This window comes from Marmota monax, unplaced genomic scaffold (genome assembly GCF_021218885.2).
Source record: "Marmota monax isolate L192 unplaced genomic scaffold, Marmota_monax_Labrador192_F-V1.1 WCK01_AAM20220418_F8-fsc00068, whole genome shotgun sequence".
NCBI lineage: Eukaryota > Metazoa > Chordata > Mammalia > Rodentia > Sciuridae > Marmota > Marmota monax.
Genome location: NW_026692352.1, coordinates 3,385,267 through 3,402,975, shown reverse-complemented (window position 1 = coordinate 3,402,975; position 17,709 = coordinate 3,385,267). Strand labels below are relative to the sequence as shown.

General features: G+C 54.7%; 1 protein-coding gene across 18 annotated transcripts in view; it reads left to right on the top strand.

The window, feature by feature from the left end:
• The window catches only part of Arap1 (ArfGAP with RhoGAP domain, ankyrin repeat and PH domain 1), a 63,254-nt gene that overhangs the window by 34,930 nt on the left and 10,615 nt on the right, over positions 1–17,709 (top strand). For 16 of the 18 annotated variants that reach the window (XR_009226584.1, XR_009226585.1, XM_046441879.2 and 13 more), the window contains 19 exons: positions 615–682; positions 1,293–1,414; positions 1,551–1,700; positions 2,064–2,133; positions 2,416–2,536; positions 2,938–3,140; positions 3,495–3,601; positions 6,152–6,351; positions 8,305–8,390; positions 9,873–10,055; positions 11,109–11,283; positions 12,443–12,577; positions 14,621–14,756; positions 15,054–15,156; positions 15,992–16,187; positions 16,450–16,501; positions 16,617–16,780; positions 16,882–17,094; positions 17,400–17,505. Coding sequence is in view for 16 of the 18 variants with exons in the window: in XM_046441879.2 (XP_046297835.1) it covers positions 615–682; positions 1,293–1,414; positions 1,551–1,700; positions 2,064–2,133; positions 2,416–2,536; positions 2,938–3,140; positions 3,495–3,601; positions 6,152–6,351; positions 8,305–8,390; positions 9,873–10,055; positions 11,109–11,283; positions 12,443–12,577; positions 14,621–14,756; positions 15,054–15,156; positions 15,992–16,187; positions 16,450–16,501; positions 16,617–16,780; positions 16,882–17,094; positions 17,400–17,505 (2,590 nt within the window). In the remaining 2 variants the exon portion in view is untranslated. The remainder of the gene's footprint in view (positions 1–614; positions 683–1,292; positions 1,415–1,550; positions 1,701–2,063; positions 2,134–2,415; positions 2,537–2,937; positions 3,141–3,494; positions 3,602–6,151; positions 6,352–8,304; positions 8,391–9,872; positions 10,056–11,108; positions 11,284–12,442; positions 12,578–14,620; positions 14,757–15,053; positions 15,157–15,991; positions 16,188–16,449; positions 16,502–16,616; positions 16,781–16,881; positions 17,095–17,399; positions 17,506–17,709) is intronic. The other 2 variants (XM_046441874.1, XM_046441873.2) reach the window with 1 other exon arrangement.

Sequence of the window (17,709 nt, the reverse complement as noted above, 5' to 3'; positions counted from 1 at the left end):
GGAGACTGCTTGCCAGGCGTGGTGGTGCATGCCTATAATCCCAGCAGTCTGGGAGGCTGAGGTAGGAGGATTGCAAGTTGAAAGCCAGCCTCAGCAACTTAGTGAGGCCCTGAGCAACTTAGCGAGACCCTGTCTCTAAATAAACTATAAGAAGGGATGGGGAAGTGACTCAGTGGTTAAGTGCCCCTGAGTTCAATCCCTGTACCAAAAAATGTAAAAAAAACTAAATAAATAAAATGCCTGATCTCCTGACAACTACGGGCGGGACACAGCCTGAGTGAGCCTTGGCTTCAGGGTAGGGAGTGCTCCCGTGGAGCCGGCTTGCGGCTGTGGGGTGGTCTACTTTCCTTAATTCTTGTTGCCTTTGTAGCCTTTTGGGGGCCGTCCCTGCTCCGACCTCCAAGCTTGCTGCCTGGTCAGACCTCCCTGTGGTGGCCCTGCCTCTTCTTTGATATAAATAGCACTTCCTGTCCCTGTGCCTTTTTTGAAAGCCAGGCCAGGGTGGGGGTGGGAGCTGCAGTATGGAGGTGGGCTTTTTGAAGCCAAGCTGCCAAGTCTCGAGAGGTATGGCCAAGCCATTCGCTGCAGGGTCTCCCCCACCTCTTTCTCACCAGATGACTCGGACTATGATGAAATCCCAGAGGAGGGGCCTAGGGCCCCGGCCAGAGTGATGACCAAGAAGGTGGGCAGGACAGCGGGCAGGTTGGGTTGCCTGCTGTTGGTATGGAGGGAGGGCCGCCCAGCTGCCTCCTAGACCTGGGGACCACCAGAGAGTGGGCTGCTGTTCCCCAAGGGAGTTCCCTTTCCCATTTCTTTGTCTTGCCATGCAGGGGTAGAGTCCAGTGCAACCCCAGAACCTTGAACCAGGGGTCTGGGCTCTGCTCTGGGGCTTCTGCTCCAGGCTTCAACTGTATCTACATATGTGTGGCCTGCCCCCTCCCTCTGTGTCTGTCTTGGAGCAGCTGTCCCTCTGTCTATTTTACTTTCTGTGTTCCCATGCCACCCTCTCTCAGTGCTTGTCTTCTCTCCCTCGTCCTGAGTCTTTCTCTTTCTTAGCTTTCTGTCTTTGTCCCTGTCCTAGATCTCTGTGTGCCACTGGGTCTCTGGTCCTTATGAGCCTGGGTCCCAGCATGGTCTTAGCTGGCAGGGGTGGGGGTGGGAAGAAGCAGAAGTAAAAATGCTGAGTTGTGTAGGGAAGGGATGGAGTGGACAGAGGTGCACGTGGCAACCCCCGGGGCTGTGATCTGGGGCTTGAAGGGAAGCCTGATGTTGAGTGGGCCTGGGGGGGGTAGGAGGAGCCCCCACCACGCCAAGTCCCACGGGCCGTGCGCGTGGCCAGTCTGCTGAGTGAGGGGGAGGAACTGTCTGGGGACGAGGAGGATGAGGATGACCACGCCTACGAGGGTGTCCCCAAGTGAGTGTCTACTCCTCTGGTAGTTCCCCCTCCCAGCCATCCTCCTTTTCAAAGCCCAGCCCAGCCCTCCCATCTCCCCAGCCCCCATCCTGAGGGAATCTCTATCCACTGCTCTCCGTCCCTCCTCTTTTCCTAGTGGTGGATGGCACACCAGTGGCCTGATCTCACCCTTGCCCAGCCTGACCCCTGAGCTCCCACCACAACCCATGGAGGAGCTGCCTGGGGGCTCCAGCCCCATTACACCGGTCATCAAGGCCGGCTGGCTGGACAAGAACCCACCACAGGGGTGAGTGAGGCCTCTTGGGTCCTGCTGGTGTCCACATGGGGTGGGCGTGCTCCAAGACACTGGTGTCATGGTTCCAGAGATCAGTGGGCTCCAAGATTATTTGAGGGAGACTCCTTCTGACATGCCCTAACCACTATGTTTTATTGTTCTTAAGAAGTTCTATTTTGAGTCTGACTTCAGTTACTCTTGCTATAGGGAAAGCCCATCTTCCTCTCAGTGACTACTTGAGATCATTCCTCCCTTATACCTGGCTGATCCTAACTTTGTGTATGACTGCTGGGGTGGTGGGGCTAGGGTAATGCTGGAACCTCTCCCGTGACGTCCAGTCCTTTGATCTGTGGTCCTTCTGCCTCTTCTCTCCAGATCTTATATCTATCAGAAGCGATGGGTGAGATTGGATGCTGATCACCTGCGATATTTTGACAGTAACAAGGTGAGGCTTACTTAGATCAGTCCTGACTTGACCCCTGCTCAGGCTGGGCCTGGGCTAAACTTTGATGTTGGATCCAGGTGGAGTCTAACTGAGTCCTCATTAACAGTGTGGTCTGACTCTTTGAACTGTGTCCTCCTGGCCCACAGGCAATGTTTGGGGTCAGCACAGGGCGATCCCTGATCACTGCCGGAGACCTCTGCAGCCTTCGGTTCAGCTGAGGCTGAGGGAAGCAAGGGAGGTCCCCACCGCCCCCATGAAATATAGCTCTTGTCTCTTCCCCAGGATGCCTACTCTAAGCGCTTCATCTCTGTGGCCTGCATCTCCCGTGTGACTGCCATTGGGGACCAGAAGTTTGAAGTGATCACTAACAACCGGACTTTTGCTTTCCGGGCAGAGAGTGATGGTGGGGAGTGGGAGGGGTTGCATGTGTGGAGCGGGGAGAGGAAGCTGGAAGTTTGGTCAGATAAGGAGGAGGAAGAGACATCTGCTCCCCTACCTCACACCTAGGGAGGGAGGGAAAGAAGGGGCTGCTCTGACTGGACCCCCCCACTCCCTGTCTCTCAGAACCACATATTCCCGTATGCAGGGGAAACAGGCTCAGACAAGTGAAGTGACTTACCCAGCCTAAGTGGCCCAAGCTGGGACAGGGGCCTGAGCTTGTTTGAGTCAGAGAAGTCAGGCAGAGGAAGAAGCGCCAGTGTGGGTGGACTTCTGGCAGAGGTGTTTCCCAAGGAGCCTAGGGCTAGGAGACCCTGGGGCTCCCTGCCAGGCTGAGCTCAGACTTATCCCTTCTTCTCTGCCTAGTGGAGCGGCAGGAGTGGATGCAGGCCCTGCAGCAGGCAGTGGCTGAGCAGCGTGCTCGGGCCCAGCCGGCTGGTGCTTATCTGTTGGGAGTTCGAGGCTCAGAGCAGCCAGAGCATGCTGGCAGCCTGGAGTTGCGTGGCTTTAAAAATAAGCTATATGTGACCGTGGTCGGTGACAAAGTGCAGCTCTATAAGAATCTGGAGGTGAGAAGGTTGGGTCAGGCCACTGAGGCTCCCCCTGCCCCATTACTGCCACCCTGGTCCTTCTTCCTGTCCCTTGCCCATTCTCCGAGCCCTGTACTTTCAGCTCCACCTTCCCGGCACTGAGCTCAGGACTTTGCCTCCCCTCCTCTGCCTCTGGATCTCAGCCCATCCCTTGCCTGCTCCCTGAGCACTGCTCTCCTGTCACCTCCTGGCTCTGGCACCTGCTCCTCGTTGCTCTGGACCCCGAGCGCAGGCCATTTCCCTATGCTCCGATCCCTGAGTCCTCCCTTATCTTTTTCCTGGGCACTTTCTAGTCCACTGAGGCCTCACCCTCATCCCTCCCTCTCCCGCCAGGAATACCACCTGGGCATCGGCATCACCTTCATCGACATGAGTGTGGGAAACGTGAAGGACTTGGATCGGCGCAGCTTTGACCTCACCACGCCCTACCGCATCTTCAGGTGTGCCTGCCCCCCAGGCTCGCCTGCATCCCCGCCTTTAGTGTTCTTTTCATGTATGTGGAGCTGCCCCTGCTAGGATGGTTTTCTTCCCACCCGGCCCTGCCCCACCTGTGCAGGTCCTTTGCTTTTTCTTGCTGAGCTGCTCGGGTCTCTCCTTTCTAAGTAGACGCCTCACTGCACTCTGCTTCCCACTGGTCCCCCCGTACCCCATGCCTACCGCACAGCTCACAGGTCGCCCCTACCAGCTTGCTTCACCAGCCAGCTGCTCCCCCACTCCACTCCCCTCTGCTGTCCTCTGGCTGCCCTGCTTCCCCCCACCCGCCATTGGTGCTGGGGATCAATCCAGAGCCTGTGTATGCGAGGCAAGCCCTCTTCTCTCAGCTACTCCCCAGCCCAGCCCTGCTCTCTTGATAGTGCTTCTGCTGTCATGAATGTTCCCTCCACTCAAAGGTTCCTCATTTTGTCTTGAGGGTACGTTCTGGATGCTCCTCCCTGGTCCCCAGCTTTCCTTCAGTGTCTGTGTCTATCTTCTGTTCTCTCCCTGAGCAGCCTTACCACTTCCAGACTTTCAGCTGCCACTTCTGAGGCACCATGCTGTGCCTGGGTCCCAACCACGGGCCCACCTCTGATTAGTTGTGTGACCTGGGAGACTACTGCCTTGTCTGTGCCCCTGTTTCCTAGAGACTGAGGACTCCAACACTGTGGGAACCACTCTGTATCACCATTCTCACCGCCACCATCTTTACCCTTAGCCCAGCTGGCTCTCCAGTTCTAGGCCTGTGTGTCTGACAGCTCTGTGGACATCTCCTTTTGTAGGGTCCCCCCAGGGCTCCATCTCTACCCCTGAGAATCCCTGCGTCTCCTTACCACTGTGCAAATCTGCCACCGCCCCTGTCTTGCCCCACCTCTATCTGTTCCTGTTCCTTTGCCCTTACCCTCTTGGCCTGGGCCTGACTGGCCCTCTGACCCCAGACCCCTACCTCTTCACTCTGTGGCTGACTGTGCCACTTTGCTCTGTCCACTGTGACCATAGAGTGTTAGCCGTTTCGTTGAAAGCCAAGTTTTTATTTGTCCATTTCTTACATTTGAAGTACTAATGACATCTTGGCCTGAGATTTTTGCTGTAATTCTTTTCCTTCTTCTTTTTTTGGTGGCACTAGGGATTGAACCCCGGGCCTTGCACATACTAGACAAGCACTCTACCACTGAGCCTTATCCTCAGCCCTTTTTAAAATTTTGCTTCAAGATAGGGTCTTGCTCAGTTGCTGAGGGTCTTGTTAAGTTGCTGAGGCTGGCCTTGAGCTTGTGATCCTCCTGCCCCAGCCTCCTTAGTAGCTGGATTACAGGTGTGTATCACTGCACTGGCAGTCCAGAATTCTTTTTTTTTTTTAATATTCATTTTTCAGTTGTAGTTAGACACAATACCTTTTTTTTTTTTTTTTTTTTTTTACTTTTATGTGGTGCTAGGGATCGAACCCAGGATCTCATACGTGCTAGGCAAGCGCTCTACCGCTGAGCCCCCCCAGAATTCTTAATTAGCACACAACTGCAACTACCCATGTGATGGGGTTTCCCCTTTATTTCTGTTTTACAGAGGCCACTCACTCTCCTCATCAACCTTACTTAGGTTGATTGGATGGATGTTCAGCACAAAGGGCTTCCCCCACCTGAAATACAGGGTACGGTTGGGTGCAGGCACATAAAGATGGACTTGGAACTTGCAAGGCTTTGGAAGCTTTGGGAATTCCAGTGACAGGCTTTTGTGGATAAGGGGAGTCTTCAGCCCCTCTTGTAAAGTGGTGCTGACATCCATTACCTCTCTATCAGTAACACCTTTCTCAGCATGGTGGTAGGTGCATGTGGTGCAGAATCTTGAATATACGTGTGGCTTGGAGGTGGTGGTGGCAGCAGGGAAAGAGCCAGGGGGGTCTTTTTAGGGTGGGGGACACTCATCCATTTATTGTCCATCTAGGACTTTCTACATGAAGAGCAGGAAATGGTGTGGCAGGGCTCCAGGTATCTGTGTATATTGGGTCGACTGGAATAGGAAGGCAGTTAAAGATGCGGATGGCATAGGGGTCTTTTAGAGACATATCTGTACCCTTCCCTTACTCCCACTTCAAACCACTATAGGTGCTCGGCTGTGCTGGGGGTACGCCTTGACCTCCTCTGCCTAGCACAGGCCCGTGTGGTCCTGGAGTGCCCATGTTGCCCTGCCCCTCTGCACATACTGTCCCCTCTGTCTAGAATGCCCTTCCACCACCATTCACCTAGCTCAGCCCTGCTCATCTATCAGGTCTTAGTCCATGCATCATTTCTTTCCACCTCCCTGGCCTGGGCAGAGTCCCCCCGCTCCATCTATACCTCAGATTCAGTGTCCTTTCCTTTGTCCATGCCTGCCTTCCTCACCAGACTCAGAAGGCCTCTCTTTTCCAGGAACTCCTAAAGCCTTGTTCTGCACCCCTCCCCGCCCTGATGCTGTGCTCCTTCCTGCTGCCCCAAGTCCCTCTGGGCCCTTTCCCAGCAGTCCTCTTACTCCTGTGTTCCCAGCTTCTCGGCCGAGTCAGAGCTAGAGAAGGAGCAGTGGCTGGAGGCCATGCAGGGAGCCATTGCTGAGGCTCTGTCCACCTCGGAAGTGACTGAGCGCATCTGGGCCGCAGCCCCCAACAGGTTCTGTGCTGACTGTGGGGCTGCACAGCCCGACTGGGCCTCCATCAACCTCTGCGTCGTCATCTGCAAGCGCTGTGCAGGTGTGTGTGTGCTAGGGGCTCCAGGCATACGGGGTCAGGGTTGGTGAGTTGGGTCAGCAGGTTGCCTGTGCTGCAAAAGGGACTGGAGTCACTGTTCATAAAGTTGCTCTTTCCCGCTAAGCCCTTCTCACCAGGTTTAACCTTAAGTCCTTACACAGCATGGCAGGGGTTCCATTTTCACAACATGGGTGAGGATATTGAGGCACAGATAAGGAAAATGGTTTGTTCAAGATCACCCCCAGGGACTGGAGTTGTGGCTCAGTGGTAGAGCGCTTGCCTAGCAAGTGTGAGGCACTGGGTTCGATTCTCATACCGCATGTAAATAAATAAGATAAAGGTCCATAAAAACTAAAAAATATTTATTTATATATATAAGAAGATCACCCAACAATTAAGTGAGTCTGGATTTAAGCCTAGGCCGATTGGGTCTGGTATCCCTGTGACATTGGAAGACTAGGGGGAGGTCAGCCAGGTGGGTGGAAAGAACTGCTGTTTGTCCAGAGGGGCTAGGAGGCAGGAGACCCAGGGACCTGTCAGATTTGTGGATCAAACTCTGACTGGTGGCTAGAAGCTGAGATTGGAGACCAGTCGGAGGACTACTGCAGGGTCCAGGATAGAGAGCAGTGGGAGGTCTGGCCTGGGGAAGGGATGAGTACTCAGGGTTGTTTAAGATCTGTGTTGTAAAAGTCTCAGTGAGGAGGGTGAGAATGAGAGGGTGGAGCCCAGATGCATTCATCCCAATGAATTTATTAAGGGGTTTCCCTGTGCCAGATGCTGTGCCAGACATTGAACCCTCATGGGAGCTGTCAGTGCCCAGGTGGTGGCTTTGGTTGACTGCAAGTGGGAATCCTCTGAAGTGGGGATCCATGGGGAGGGACAGGCCTGGGGAAAGCACTAAGCTCGGGGAAGAACCCCAAGGCCTGTGGGACTTCTAAGGCAAAGGTTCAGGGGTCTGGGGCCATGAGGTTGGGGTACAGGAAAGTGATGACCCAGCTGGGGAACATATGAGAAGGGCATCAGCTCATGGAGTTGTGAGGCTGACTGGAGGGGACAACATAGGTGTTCCAAGGGAGGCAGGCCAAGGCCAGAGCCGCCCCAACTCCCCTCCCTGTTCCAGGGGTCCCTGTCGTTACCTGTAGCTGAGCAAGGCTTCATTCCCTGCAGCCCCTCCTTTCATTCTGCCAAGGTTTACTGGTGCTTATCGTATGCCAGGCTTTGTTCTGGGCAGTGAGGATGAAGCCCTGAAAAGGGCAGGCAGGACTCGGGCAGCCTGCAGGCTGCTGACATTCTAGCAGGGAGGCAGAAAACACAAAAACCAAGAGAAGTGCTGGGAGTGCTAGAGAGAATGTGCTGTTGTCCAGGAATCCCTCCTGGAGGAGGTGATGTGTCAGTAGAGATCTGAAGGACAGGAAGGAGTGGCATTGGGGGATGGGGATGGGAGTCCAGGCAGAAACATGGGGCTGGAGGAAGTGTGGGGAATTTAGATTGGTCCCAGGGACCACTGGAGGTTGTAAAGAGGGATATGCCTTTTAAAGCCATCTCACTGCAGGGCTGAGTGGAAAGTGGCCTGACAGAACCAGCCCAGTAGGAGTCTAGGGAGGCAGGGTGGTGGCGGGATGGTGGGATGGGGGTGGCAGCAAGAGTCCAGGTGAGAGGATGTGTGAGGCACTGGGACCTGGTCAGATTTGTGGATCAGACTCTGACAGGTGGCTAGAAACTGAGATTGGAGACCAGTTGGGGGACTACTGCAGGGTCCAGGATGGAGAGCAGGAGGAGGTCTGGCGAGAGTTGCAAGGCACAGTGCTGTGATGTGGGGAGCAGGGGTGCGTGATCAGGCTCCAGAGCTATGCCTCAGGTAGAGCCTCAGACCCGGGCCCTGGGGCCTGCTGGGGTAGGTGGTACTCACATGAAGGGGAGGGCCCGTGTGACTGGAGTCTGGCCCTCTGTTTACAGGGGAGCACCGGGGCCTGGGCGCTGGAGTCTCCAAGGTGCGGAGCCTGAAGATGGACAGGAAGGTGTGGACAGAAACACTCATCGAGGTGGGCAAAGCCCCTGCTTGCCACCAATACTTAAGATTTGCCCCCCTCAGCTGCTCTCTGGGTCTCCCAGCTCCTGTCCCCTTCTCACTGACCCCAGCACCTTGGAGCTAGGGAGACCTTTGTGATAATGTAATGGGTGGGGATCTTAGAAAAACTGACTTTTGGCAAAGTCAGCAAACTAGCCAGTGAGCTAAGAATGTGTTTACAGTTTTCAAGGGTTATAAAAAAAAAGGAAGATGTAACATAGACTGTATAAGCCTGTAAAACACAAAACTATTTATTATTTGGCCTTTTTGGAGGATTTGCTGAGCCCTGATCTAGTTCAACTGTCATCCCATTGTACAGATGTGGCTGTAGTGGGCTTGAGATTACCCAGCAAATCCATACCGACCACACAGCCCTGCCCCTCTCCATCCCACCTCCTGGCTGACCTGGGCCTTCTCCTCCACCTCAGACATCCCCTCAGAGCCTCTTCCCCTTCACTTTATCTGAACTCATCCACACCAGTGGATATGAGGAGGCAGGCTTTGGGATACACACAGATGTAAACATGTGTTTCAGCGTACTTGAAGTTCCCTGGTACCCAGATGTGTGGTAGTTGCAGTGGAGAACATGGAGCAGGAGGCTAGTCCCAGGGACCTACCTCGTAGGGCATCGCTGACAGCATCAGCCAAGCTGGGGATTTCAGAGCAATCTGGGTGTCACATCCATTTGCTCTGTCCTCACCGTGTGTGTGGTACATAAGGACTTTGCAGTTGTTAATTAACTTGACTTTCAAAACAATCCTGTGAGTTAGGATTAAATACCCAGTATACAGTTGAGGACGCTAAGGCTCAGGGAGAAAAATAACTTGTTAAAGCCACAAAGCAAGTCTGTAGTGGTAGGGCCTATTTCTGCTTTTTCTCTACTGTGACTCCAGCACCCTGCATAGGACCTGAGAAAGGGGAGGTGGGAAACCAAGGAAATTGCTGTGGAATGAATGTTGAGCACAGAAAAGAATGAACTAGCTCCTCAAATGCTGGACCCCTGCACTCTCCTAGAATTTGCACCCCCCCCCCACCCCGCACCCAGACAGGAATGTCAAGACAGGAGATGTTTCCAAAACCCCTGCCTATCCCATTGGCTGACAGGTTTGACAACACCCCCACCCAGGACAGACTCAGGAATGCAGAGTTCCAGATGTGGGGCTGGGTGGGGCAATGACAGGGTCCCCAGGGACCAAGCACCAGGCCTGGGGCGTTCACCTGTCAGACTGTCTGCCTCTTGTCCTATGCTGCCTCTTGTCCTTGTGCTGAGCCAAGGAACTGGCTTAGCGCCCATGACTTAGTTGGGGGCACTCACAGCTCCCAGCAGACCAGGCCACTCCTCTCTTTCCCCATTGGGGAATGGGGGAGTGTCTTAGCTCTCCAAGGCCACAACCTCAGGGAAACCCACCCCCTCCCCCATCGGTCACCCCCTCTGACCTCTTTCCCATACCCGCAGCTCTTCTTACAGCTGGGCAATGGTGCTGGGAACCGCTTCTGGGCAGCCAATGTGCCCCCCAGCGAGGCCCTGCAGCCCAGCAGCAGCCCCGTTGCCCGGCGGCACCACCTGGAGGCCAAGTACAGGGAGGGCAAATACCGCCGCTACCACCCACTCTTTGGCAACCAGGAGGAGCTGGACAAGGTCAGGGCACTGTACCTCTTGGGCCCTTGAGCTCATCCCCTTGTCCCTGCTTTGTCAGGACCCCTTGCAACTATCCCTTGTCTTCTTGCCACTCCATTTCTCTATCTCAACCCATCTTTTCTACCAGCTCAGAACAATGAGTTGGTAATGGGGAAACTGAGGCCCAGAGGGAAGAAGAACCTAAGGAAACATTAGGGCAACGTCGGAGGAGCTAGGCCTTGGGCCTGTACCATGTTCCTACCATCTGTCTGCCTCCCTCTGGATTCCTCTGTCTCCCGCACCCCGTCCTGTTCCCTCTGAATCCTGCCAAAAGGAGTGAACTTGATGGGGATGCTATTTCCTGTCAGGCTCATGAAAAACAGCTGGACTGTGCCGACCCACCCCTATCCACACCCTATTCAAGATGAGGCCCCATATGGGCCCCAGGCCCTGACAGGCTGGGAGCCAAGTCTTCTGTCTTGATCTGGCTCAGCCTGGGTGGGAGGCAGCTTGCTCAAGGCAGGGGGATGCCATTGGTGACCTCTGGTCAGCCCTCAGTCCCTCCCCCAACCGGCCCCATCCCAGCAGGCTCAGTCTAGCTCTAGAAGCCCAGTGGGAGCCAGGCTTCCACCTCCCAGGGACCCAGGCGTCCTGCCCCCAGCCCAGCCCAGTCTGGCCTGCAAGCCAGGAGGGCGGCAGATCCCATTGGTTGGGAAGGTCAGGCAGGCGGAGAGGAATTCAAATGTGGGAGGACTTAGCTACAGAGTCCCCCTCTGCCCCTCCACAAGGCAGAGGGAGCTTGAGATCCTCCTCCAAAGGCTGACCGACAGCTGTGTCCCAGGGCTGCCATCCGGGTGAGGCCGCTGCTAGGTGACCTGTGGCCGCCCTCCCTCCCCTTGTCTTTTCTGTTATTCTCTGTCTTCCCTCTGTTCTTTCAGAAGAAAGACTCCTCAGAGTCTTTCTATCTGGAGCCACCCCAGACCTGGGTGACTCCTTCCTCTTTCTTCTTTTCCTCTCCTCTACCCCATCCCCACTCATTCTCTGCTTGAGCTCACCCTCCCTCCCTTCTCCCAGGCCCTGTGTGCTGCAGTCACCACCACAGATCTGGCAGAGACCCAGGCACTTCTGGGCTGTGGGGCTGGGGTCAGCTGCTTCTCAGGGGACCCGCAGGCCCCCACGCCCCTGGCTCTCGCCGAGCAGGCTGGGCAAACACTGCAGATGGAGTTCCTTCGGAACAACCAGAACACGGGTGAGTGGCTGGTGGGACTGTTCCCCTTGTCAGATCCTCCTGCTGATAGGGACTGGCCCTTTGGAGGGATTTGTGGGGTGAAGGTCCAACAAGGACCAGAGGCTTGATTTATAGGCTACTCTGAAACTGCTGTCACAGGTCCTCGAGGCACCCTGGGGCAGCAGTGTGTGATGTGGAGTGTGTTTGGATTTGTGTACACTTGTGCTTCATATATGTGTTCATTTGTGTCTCTGTGACTGTTATGTATTTGTGTGCCCCTTCCTGACTTGAAGGGTGGGTCCTGCAGGGTGGCATCTGTGTGTCAGGGCATGCACGCTTCAGAGTTGCTCTGGGTCTGTTTCCTTGTGGCGGGGAGGGGTGTTGAGGGCTTTGAGGTTTGCACATGCAGTGTGTGTCTGTTGCTGTGTAGAGGCAGTGTTGCATTTCTGTGTGTGTGACCTGCAGTGGACATGGCAGCCCTGTCCACTGCTCTGTTTGGGTGGAGCCCAGTCACAGACCTGGGTTGGGTCCCATTTGGCTCCCACTCCTTGGGTGGGTGAGGAGGGGATGGTGGGGGTGAATGGCACTGGTCATGGCCCAGGCCTAGCCTCTGGAGCCACATCCCAGGACTGAGGGTGGAGCTCAGTGGCTGGGGTTCTGGGCTCTGGGCCATGGGCGGGTGGGGTATGCAGGGTTGGAGAGAGCCCAGGTGTCCAGGAGGCATAGGAGACCACCCAGCTGGCTTGGTCTGGAGGGGTGTAGGACACTCCCCCCTCACTTGCATTGCTGACCACTGGGAGCAAGGCTGGAGCCAGGCTGCTTTGCTGGGCTTCATGCTGTCTGGGACAAACCTATCTCCAGGGATTGTTATTGAGTTGGCCCAAAGCCCCCCCTCATTCTAGCATTCCTGGCCTTGTGCCTCCAATTGGGAATAGGAGGGGGGCTGGGAGTCAGGATGGTCCTGGAGCTAGGTTTTGGGAATGAGTGGAGCTCCCACAGGTGGGCAGTAGTGGGGAAATAGCTTGTACGGAACCTAGGAGGTATGACTAGGAGCCTGGAAGTGCTGCTCAGGAAGCTGGGGGGCTGAGCTGGGACTTGAATGTGAGTCTGGGTGCCCAATACAAGAAGCCACCCTCCTGGATGGCCATCATGACCAGCCATTCTTTCCCCTGCTCCAAAGAGGTCCCACGACTGGACTCGATGAAACCCCTGGAAAAGCACTACTCAGTTGTCCTGCCAACCGTGAGCCACAGCGGCTTCCTCTACAAGACTGCTTCTGCTGGCAAGCTGCTTCAGGATCGTCGTGCCCGGGAAGGTGGGTGCTATACCACCCCCACCCTGGCCATGGCATTCTGGCATGGCTGCAGGGCCAGGGAAGCCAGAGCTAGACAGTCTGGTGGACCCATGAGGGTGCCAAATGGACTAGCAGAGTCACCTGGAAGGCTCCCTGGGTATGTCTCTGGTACATAGTAGGTGCTTAAAAGATGGGCTAATTGGGGGTGTGGCAGGGCAGTGCAGAGCAGGTCACTGCCAGAGTTTCCTTTCCACTAAAGAAGCCCGGACTCAGCCTCTGGGTGTGGTTCCATGCTGGGCATCTGGTATTTGGAACCTGTGGATGGTAGAAGGTTAGACGACTAACTTGAAGCTACATCCTATTCTGATCTCAGCCTTCCATTTACTCCTCAATCCTGAATACAACCACAGTCCTTACCTCATCCCACAGTCAACTGTCCCAGCCCCTTACCTTGAAGACTCTCTCCCCTGGGCCATCTCTCTGGCCTTGTAATTTTTCAGACATGCCAGATTATCTTCCACTAGGACCTTTCCTTTTGCTGTTCCCTTGTGCCCTAAATGCTTTCTCCAAACATCTGCATGATTAGTTACTTCATTTGGATCTCAGTTTAAATGTTAGTCCTAAATGGGCATGGTGGCTTACTCCTATAATTCCAGCTACATGGGAGGCTGATGCAGGAGGATTGCGAGTTTGAGATCAGTCTGGGTAACTTAGAGAGACCCTGTCTCAAAATTTAAGATAAGGACTGGGGATGTAGCCTAGCATGCATGAGGTTCTGGGTTCAATCACCAGTACCACAAAAAAATTTTTTTTTAATATTTATTTTTTAGTTGTAGTTGTACACAATACCTTTATTTCACTTATTTATTTTTATGTGTTGCTGAGGATCAAACCTAGGGTCTTGCACATGCAAGACTCTACCAATGAGCCACAACCCCAGCCCCACGAAAAGTTTTTTAAAATATAAAAAAAAATCTTCCACAGAGATGTCATCCTTACCACCTTATCCCATCTGTCCCTTGACCTGACTTTTTCTTTGAACCATTTATATGACAATGGTTTGTCTTTTAATAAAGTGTACATTGTATACTCTGTACCAATGGAACCCCAGTGCCTAGGAAGTGCTCAGTGCCTACCCAGTGGCATTTGGAACATGTCTGCAGAATGAAGGGAAAGGCAGTGCTGGCACTTCGGGAAGGAGCACATCCTGGGGACAGGCTCATGGACACATCGTCCTCAGTGGGCAAATGTTGGGCCCTCCTAGATGAGATGAGAGATAGAGTTTGCTATGGGAACAGAGACTGTTGCTCACTGCATCCCGCAGCACCTCCTCCAAGAAGCACCCCTGGGATGAATCCCTCCAAATCCAAAAATATTTCTTTGGGACTCTATGTTGTTCACGACCTCACTGCCCTGGTCTACCTCTGTCTGTCTGATAATGTCATTTATGTAACTGCCTGAGTCATCCTTTTTGCCCTGGGTGCCAGGAAGCTCTGAGCCATGGTGAAGCTCAGTGCTGTGAACTGTATAAGCCTTCATGGCCTTGACCTTCTTCTGTTCTTTCCATTACCTTTCGTGGTCTGGACTCCCTATTCTGTTTCCTGTATGGGATTTTGTGGGTCTCCTCAGATGTAGGAAGAGGCAGTATCTGGAGTGATGGGAGCTTCTGGCAAAAGAGGGTGGGGCAAGGGGTGGGCATAGAAGGTTTCCTGTGGTATTTGGGCCATGGGTGGAGGTAACAAATACTGGAGGTGGACAGAGAGGTGGGCAGGTCAGACCCGGCAGCTCCTTGAGTGCCAGGTTGATGTCACAGATTGTCCTGGGGAATGGTTTTAAGCAGAGGAGGCTGCTGGGAGTCCAGGAGACCAATGAAGAGGATACTGTAGAGATCTGGGGGAGAAGATGAGGTGTAGACTGGGCTGCGGTGTTAAGGCTGCAGAAAGGGAAATGGAATGGGGAGACGGACATGGGGCAGGAGGAGTAGGGACCCAGGGAGCATACAGAGATGGTTTTCAGGTGATGTGGGAGAATCCCTCATACCTTCTCTGTACAACTTCTTTCCAGAATTTAGTCGACGCTGGTGTGTCCTTAGTGACGGGGTCCTGAGCTACTATGAGAATGAGCGCACAGTGACACCCAACGGGGAGATTCGGGCCAGTGAGATTGTGTGCCTGGCAGTGCCCCCTCCTGACACTCATGGGTGAGCACCCCTGGCCAGAATCACACGCTATTGGTGCTGTGTGGTCCAACCTCCAAGTGGGGAGACAAGGAAATCGCCTAGAGAAGGGCAGGACTTGTCCAGGGCCATACAGTAAACTGGAGCTGTACAAGTGCTGACCCAGGCTCCTGAGACTCTAGGCCAAGGCTTTTCTACCACCTCTTAAGGGGCCAGGGGAAAAACAATGGTAAGGGCAGTGGGGGGTGCTGGAGAATGGTAGGTATTGGGTGGGGGGTGGGCCTGGGTGAGGTGCATGAGTCCTGGCCTGTGTGTTTTCAGCTTTGAGCACACCTTTGAGGTATACACAGAGGGAGAACGTCTGTACCTTTTTGGGCTGGAGAGTGCGGAGCTGGCTCATGAATGGGTCAAGTGCATTGCCAAGGTAGGTCTGTTTTAGCAGGGCTGGTGTCTGACAGAGGCAAGAGGGACCTCCTGGCTGATCCCATGAACCCCAGCTCTCACATCTCTGATAGAGCAAGGGCTGGACAAAGGGCAGCCTACATGATGGGGAACAGGCCTCTCGGGCCAAGGGCTGGAGATAGTCTGCAGCCCTGTGGTGGGACGTTAGGAGACCTGTGTCAATCCTTCAGGCTGTGGGATCCGTGTTGGATGAGTAGCCATCTTAGAATGGACAATGCTGCATCTGTAGGTGATCAGGGGAGGCTTCTTGTAGCTAAAGGCATGTAAGCAGAGGCTAGAGGAAGGAGGCAGGAAGCCTCCAGAAAAGAGCCCTACCTTGGAAACTAGAGCCAAGTGCCCTCTGGGGTCCCCTGTATTGTGAAAGCCTAGAGCTCTTTTTATCATTCACTTGTTTGTTGGTCAGTGGCTGGGCCCTGAGGATCAGTGCTCAGAGTCCAGGGGACCTGATGAGCCACTTGGTCCTGGCTCTTCAGTAGCTCCCATGTGGGTCGGGGGAGACAGATGGGTCCAGACAGCAGCAACAGTGTAGTCAGCGCCATAACAGAAGCAGAATGCTTGGCACTGTGGAGGCCCAGAGCAGGGACATCCCTGGCGGTGTCTGGGAAGGTTTCCAGAGGAGGATACATCTGAGTGGATGGGCATGATACCAAAGCTTCATCACTGTTGGGTTCCTCCTGGAAGAGAAGAGGAAGCAGCTGGGTGGGAAGAGGGTTCTTGCTCCAAGCCATGGAGCTGGGATACCCGGACAGGCAGTGCTGTTGGATGATGGGGTCTCTTGTGGCCATCTTCCTCACCAGGCATTCGTGTCTCCCTTGGCTGAGGATCTGCTGACCCGGGATTTTGAGCGGCTTGGGCGGCTACCCTACAAAGCTGGTTTGAGCCTCCAGCGTGCCCAGGAAGGCTGGTTTGCCCTCACTGGCTCTGAGCTCCGTGCTGTCTTTCCAGAGGGACCCTGCGAAGAGCCACTGCAGCTACGGAGACTGCAGGAACTTTGTGCGTGGACTCGGGCCTGGACCCCTAACCTCCAGGGCACTCTATCCCAGCCCCTGCCTGGAAGTCTGAACCCTATCCTGGCTTGGCCAGAAGGAGCCAGCCTGTCCTCCCTTGTCTTCTTCTGCCCTTGGGGTGCATCTTAGTGATCCTCCAGGTGGGCGGGTGAATGCTGCGGGGTGGATGTGCTCAGAAAGTCTCTGGAGGGATCAGGTTGGGGATAATGACCAGGGACTGGGCCTCACCTTGACTGGCCTCTCCACAGCGATCCAAGGTGACAGTGAGAACCAGGTGCTGGTGCTGGTGGAGCGAAGGAGGTGAGTCACTGCTGCCCTTGGGCTCTGAGAAGGCTGAGAGGGTCTGACAGGCTTGGGAAGAGGTGGGATGGGGGATAGACCGAGGTAGGGCAGTGATTGACTGTCCCTGTTCCAGGACCTTATACATCCAAGGAGAGCGGCGGCTGGACTTCACGGGTTGGCTGGGGGCCATCCAGAAAGCAGCAGCCAGCTTGGGGGACACACTGTCTGAGCAGCAGCTTGGGGACTCCGACATCCCTGTGATTGTTTACCGTTGTGTGGACTATATCACGCAGTGTGGTGAGCCCCTCCCCTATTGCCCAGGCTCCACCCCTCAGATACCCAGCCCCCAGTGGCCAGGATCCCTCTGAAAGTAGCTGCATGTCCCTGGCCCTCCCCAGGCTTGACCTCTGAGGGCATCTATCGCAAGTGTGGCCAGACATCAAAGACGCAGCGGCTACTGGAGAGCCTGCGGCAGGATGCGCGCTCTGTGCATCTCAAGGAGGGCGAACAGCACGTGGATGATGTCTCCTCTGCACTCAAACGCTTCCTACGTGACCTGCCGGATGGGCTCTTCACTCGCGCCCAACGGCTGGCCTGGCTAGAGGCCTCGGGTGAGCCTGCAGTCCATGCCCAGCCTTGTCCCCTTATATCTCTGAATTCTCTCCTGGTCCCTGCCATGCACTTGGATTAGGCATTGCCTCAGCTGGTGGGCTCCCACCCCACTTTCTTCTGTTGTCACTGCACGGAGACAGGCCCCTCAGAGATGGATAATTCCTTGTCTTTTCCGAGTGCCTGGCCTGCTTTGACTTGGAGGGTCAGGGAGTGTTGTCACCAGTATGAGAGGCAGAGCTGCCAAAGGGTAGGACAGAGGAGGTGGCTGCAGGAGACCCTGACGCAATCTGTTTTCCCCTACCAGAGATTGAGGATGAGGAAGAGAAACTTTCCAGGTACCGAGAGCTTCTGGTGCATCTGCCTCCTGTCAACCGGGCCACCGTGAAAGCCCTTATCAGCCACCTGTACTGGTGAGGGCTGATACTGATGCAAGGCTGTGGGGGGAAGGGGTGGAGAAGGTTCCTCTACTCCCAGCCTGGTTGACTGCCCTCCCCTGGGAACCAGGTAGGCCTGGGGACTGAGTATTGACTATGATCTGTCCTGATCTCAACTTTACTTCCTGTGGGATGGGAGAGTAGAGGAATTTTGAGGTACCTTGTCTAGATTTCCCAGCT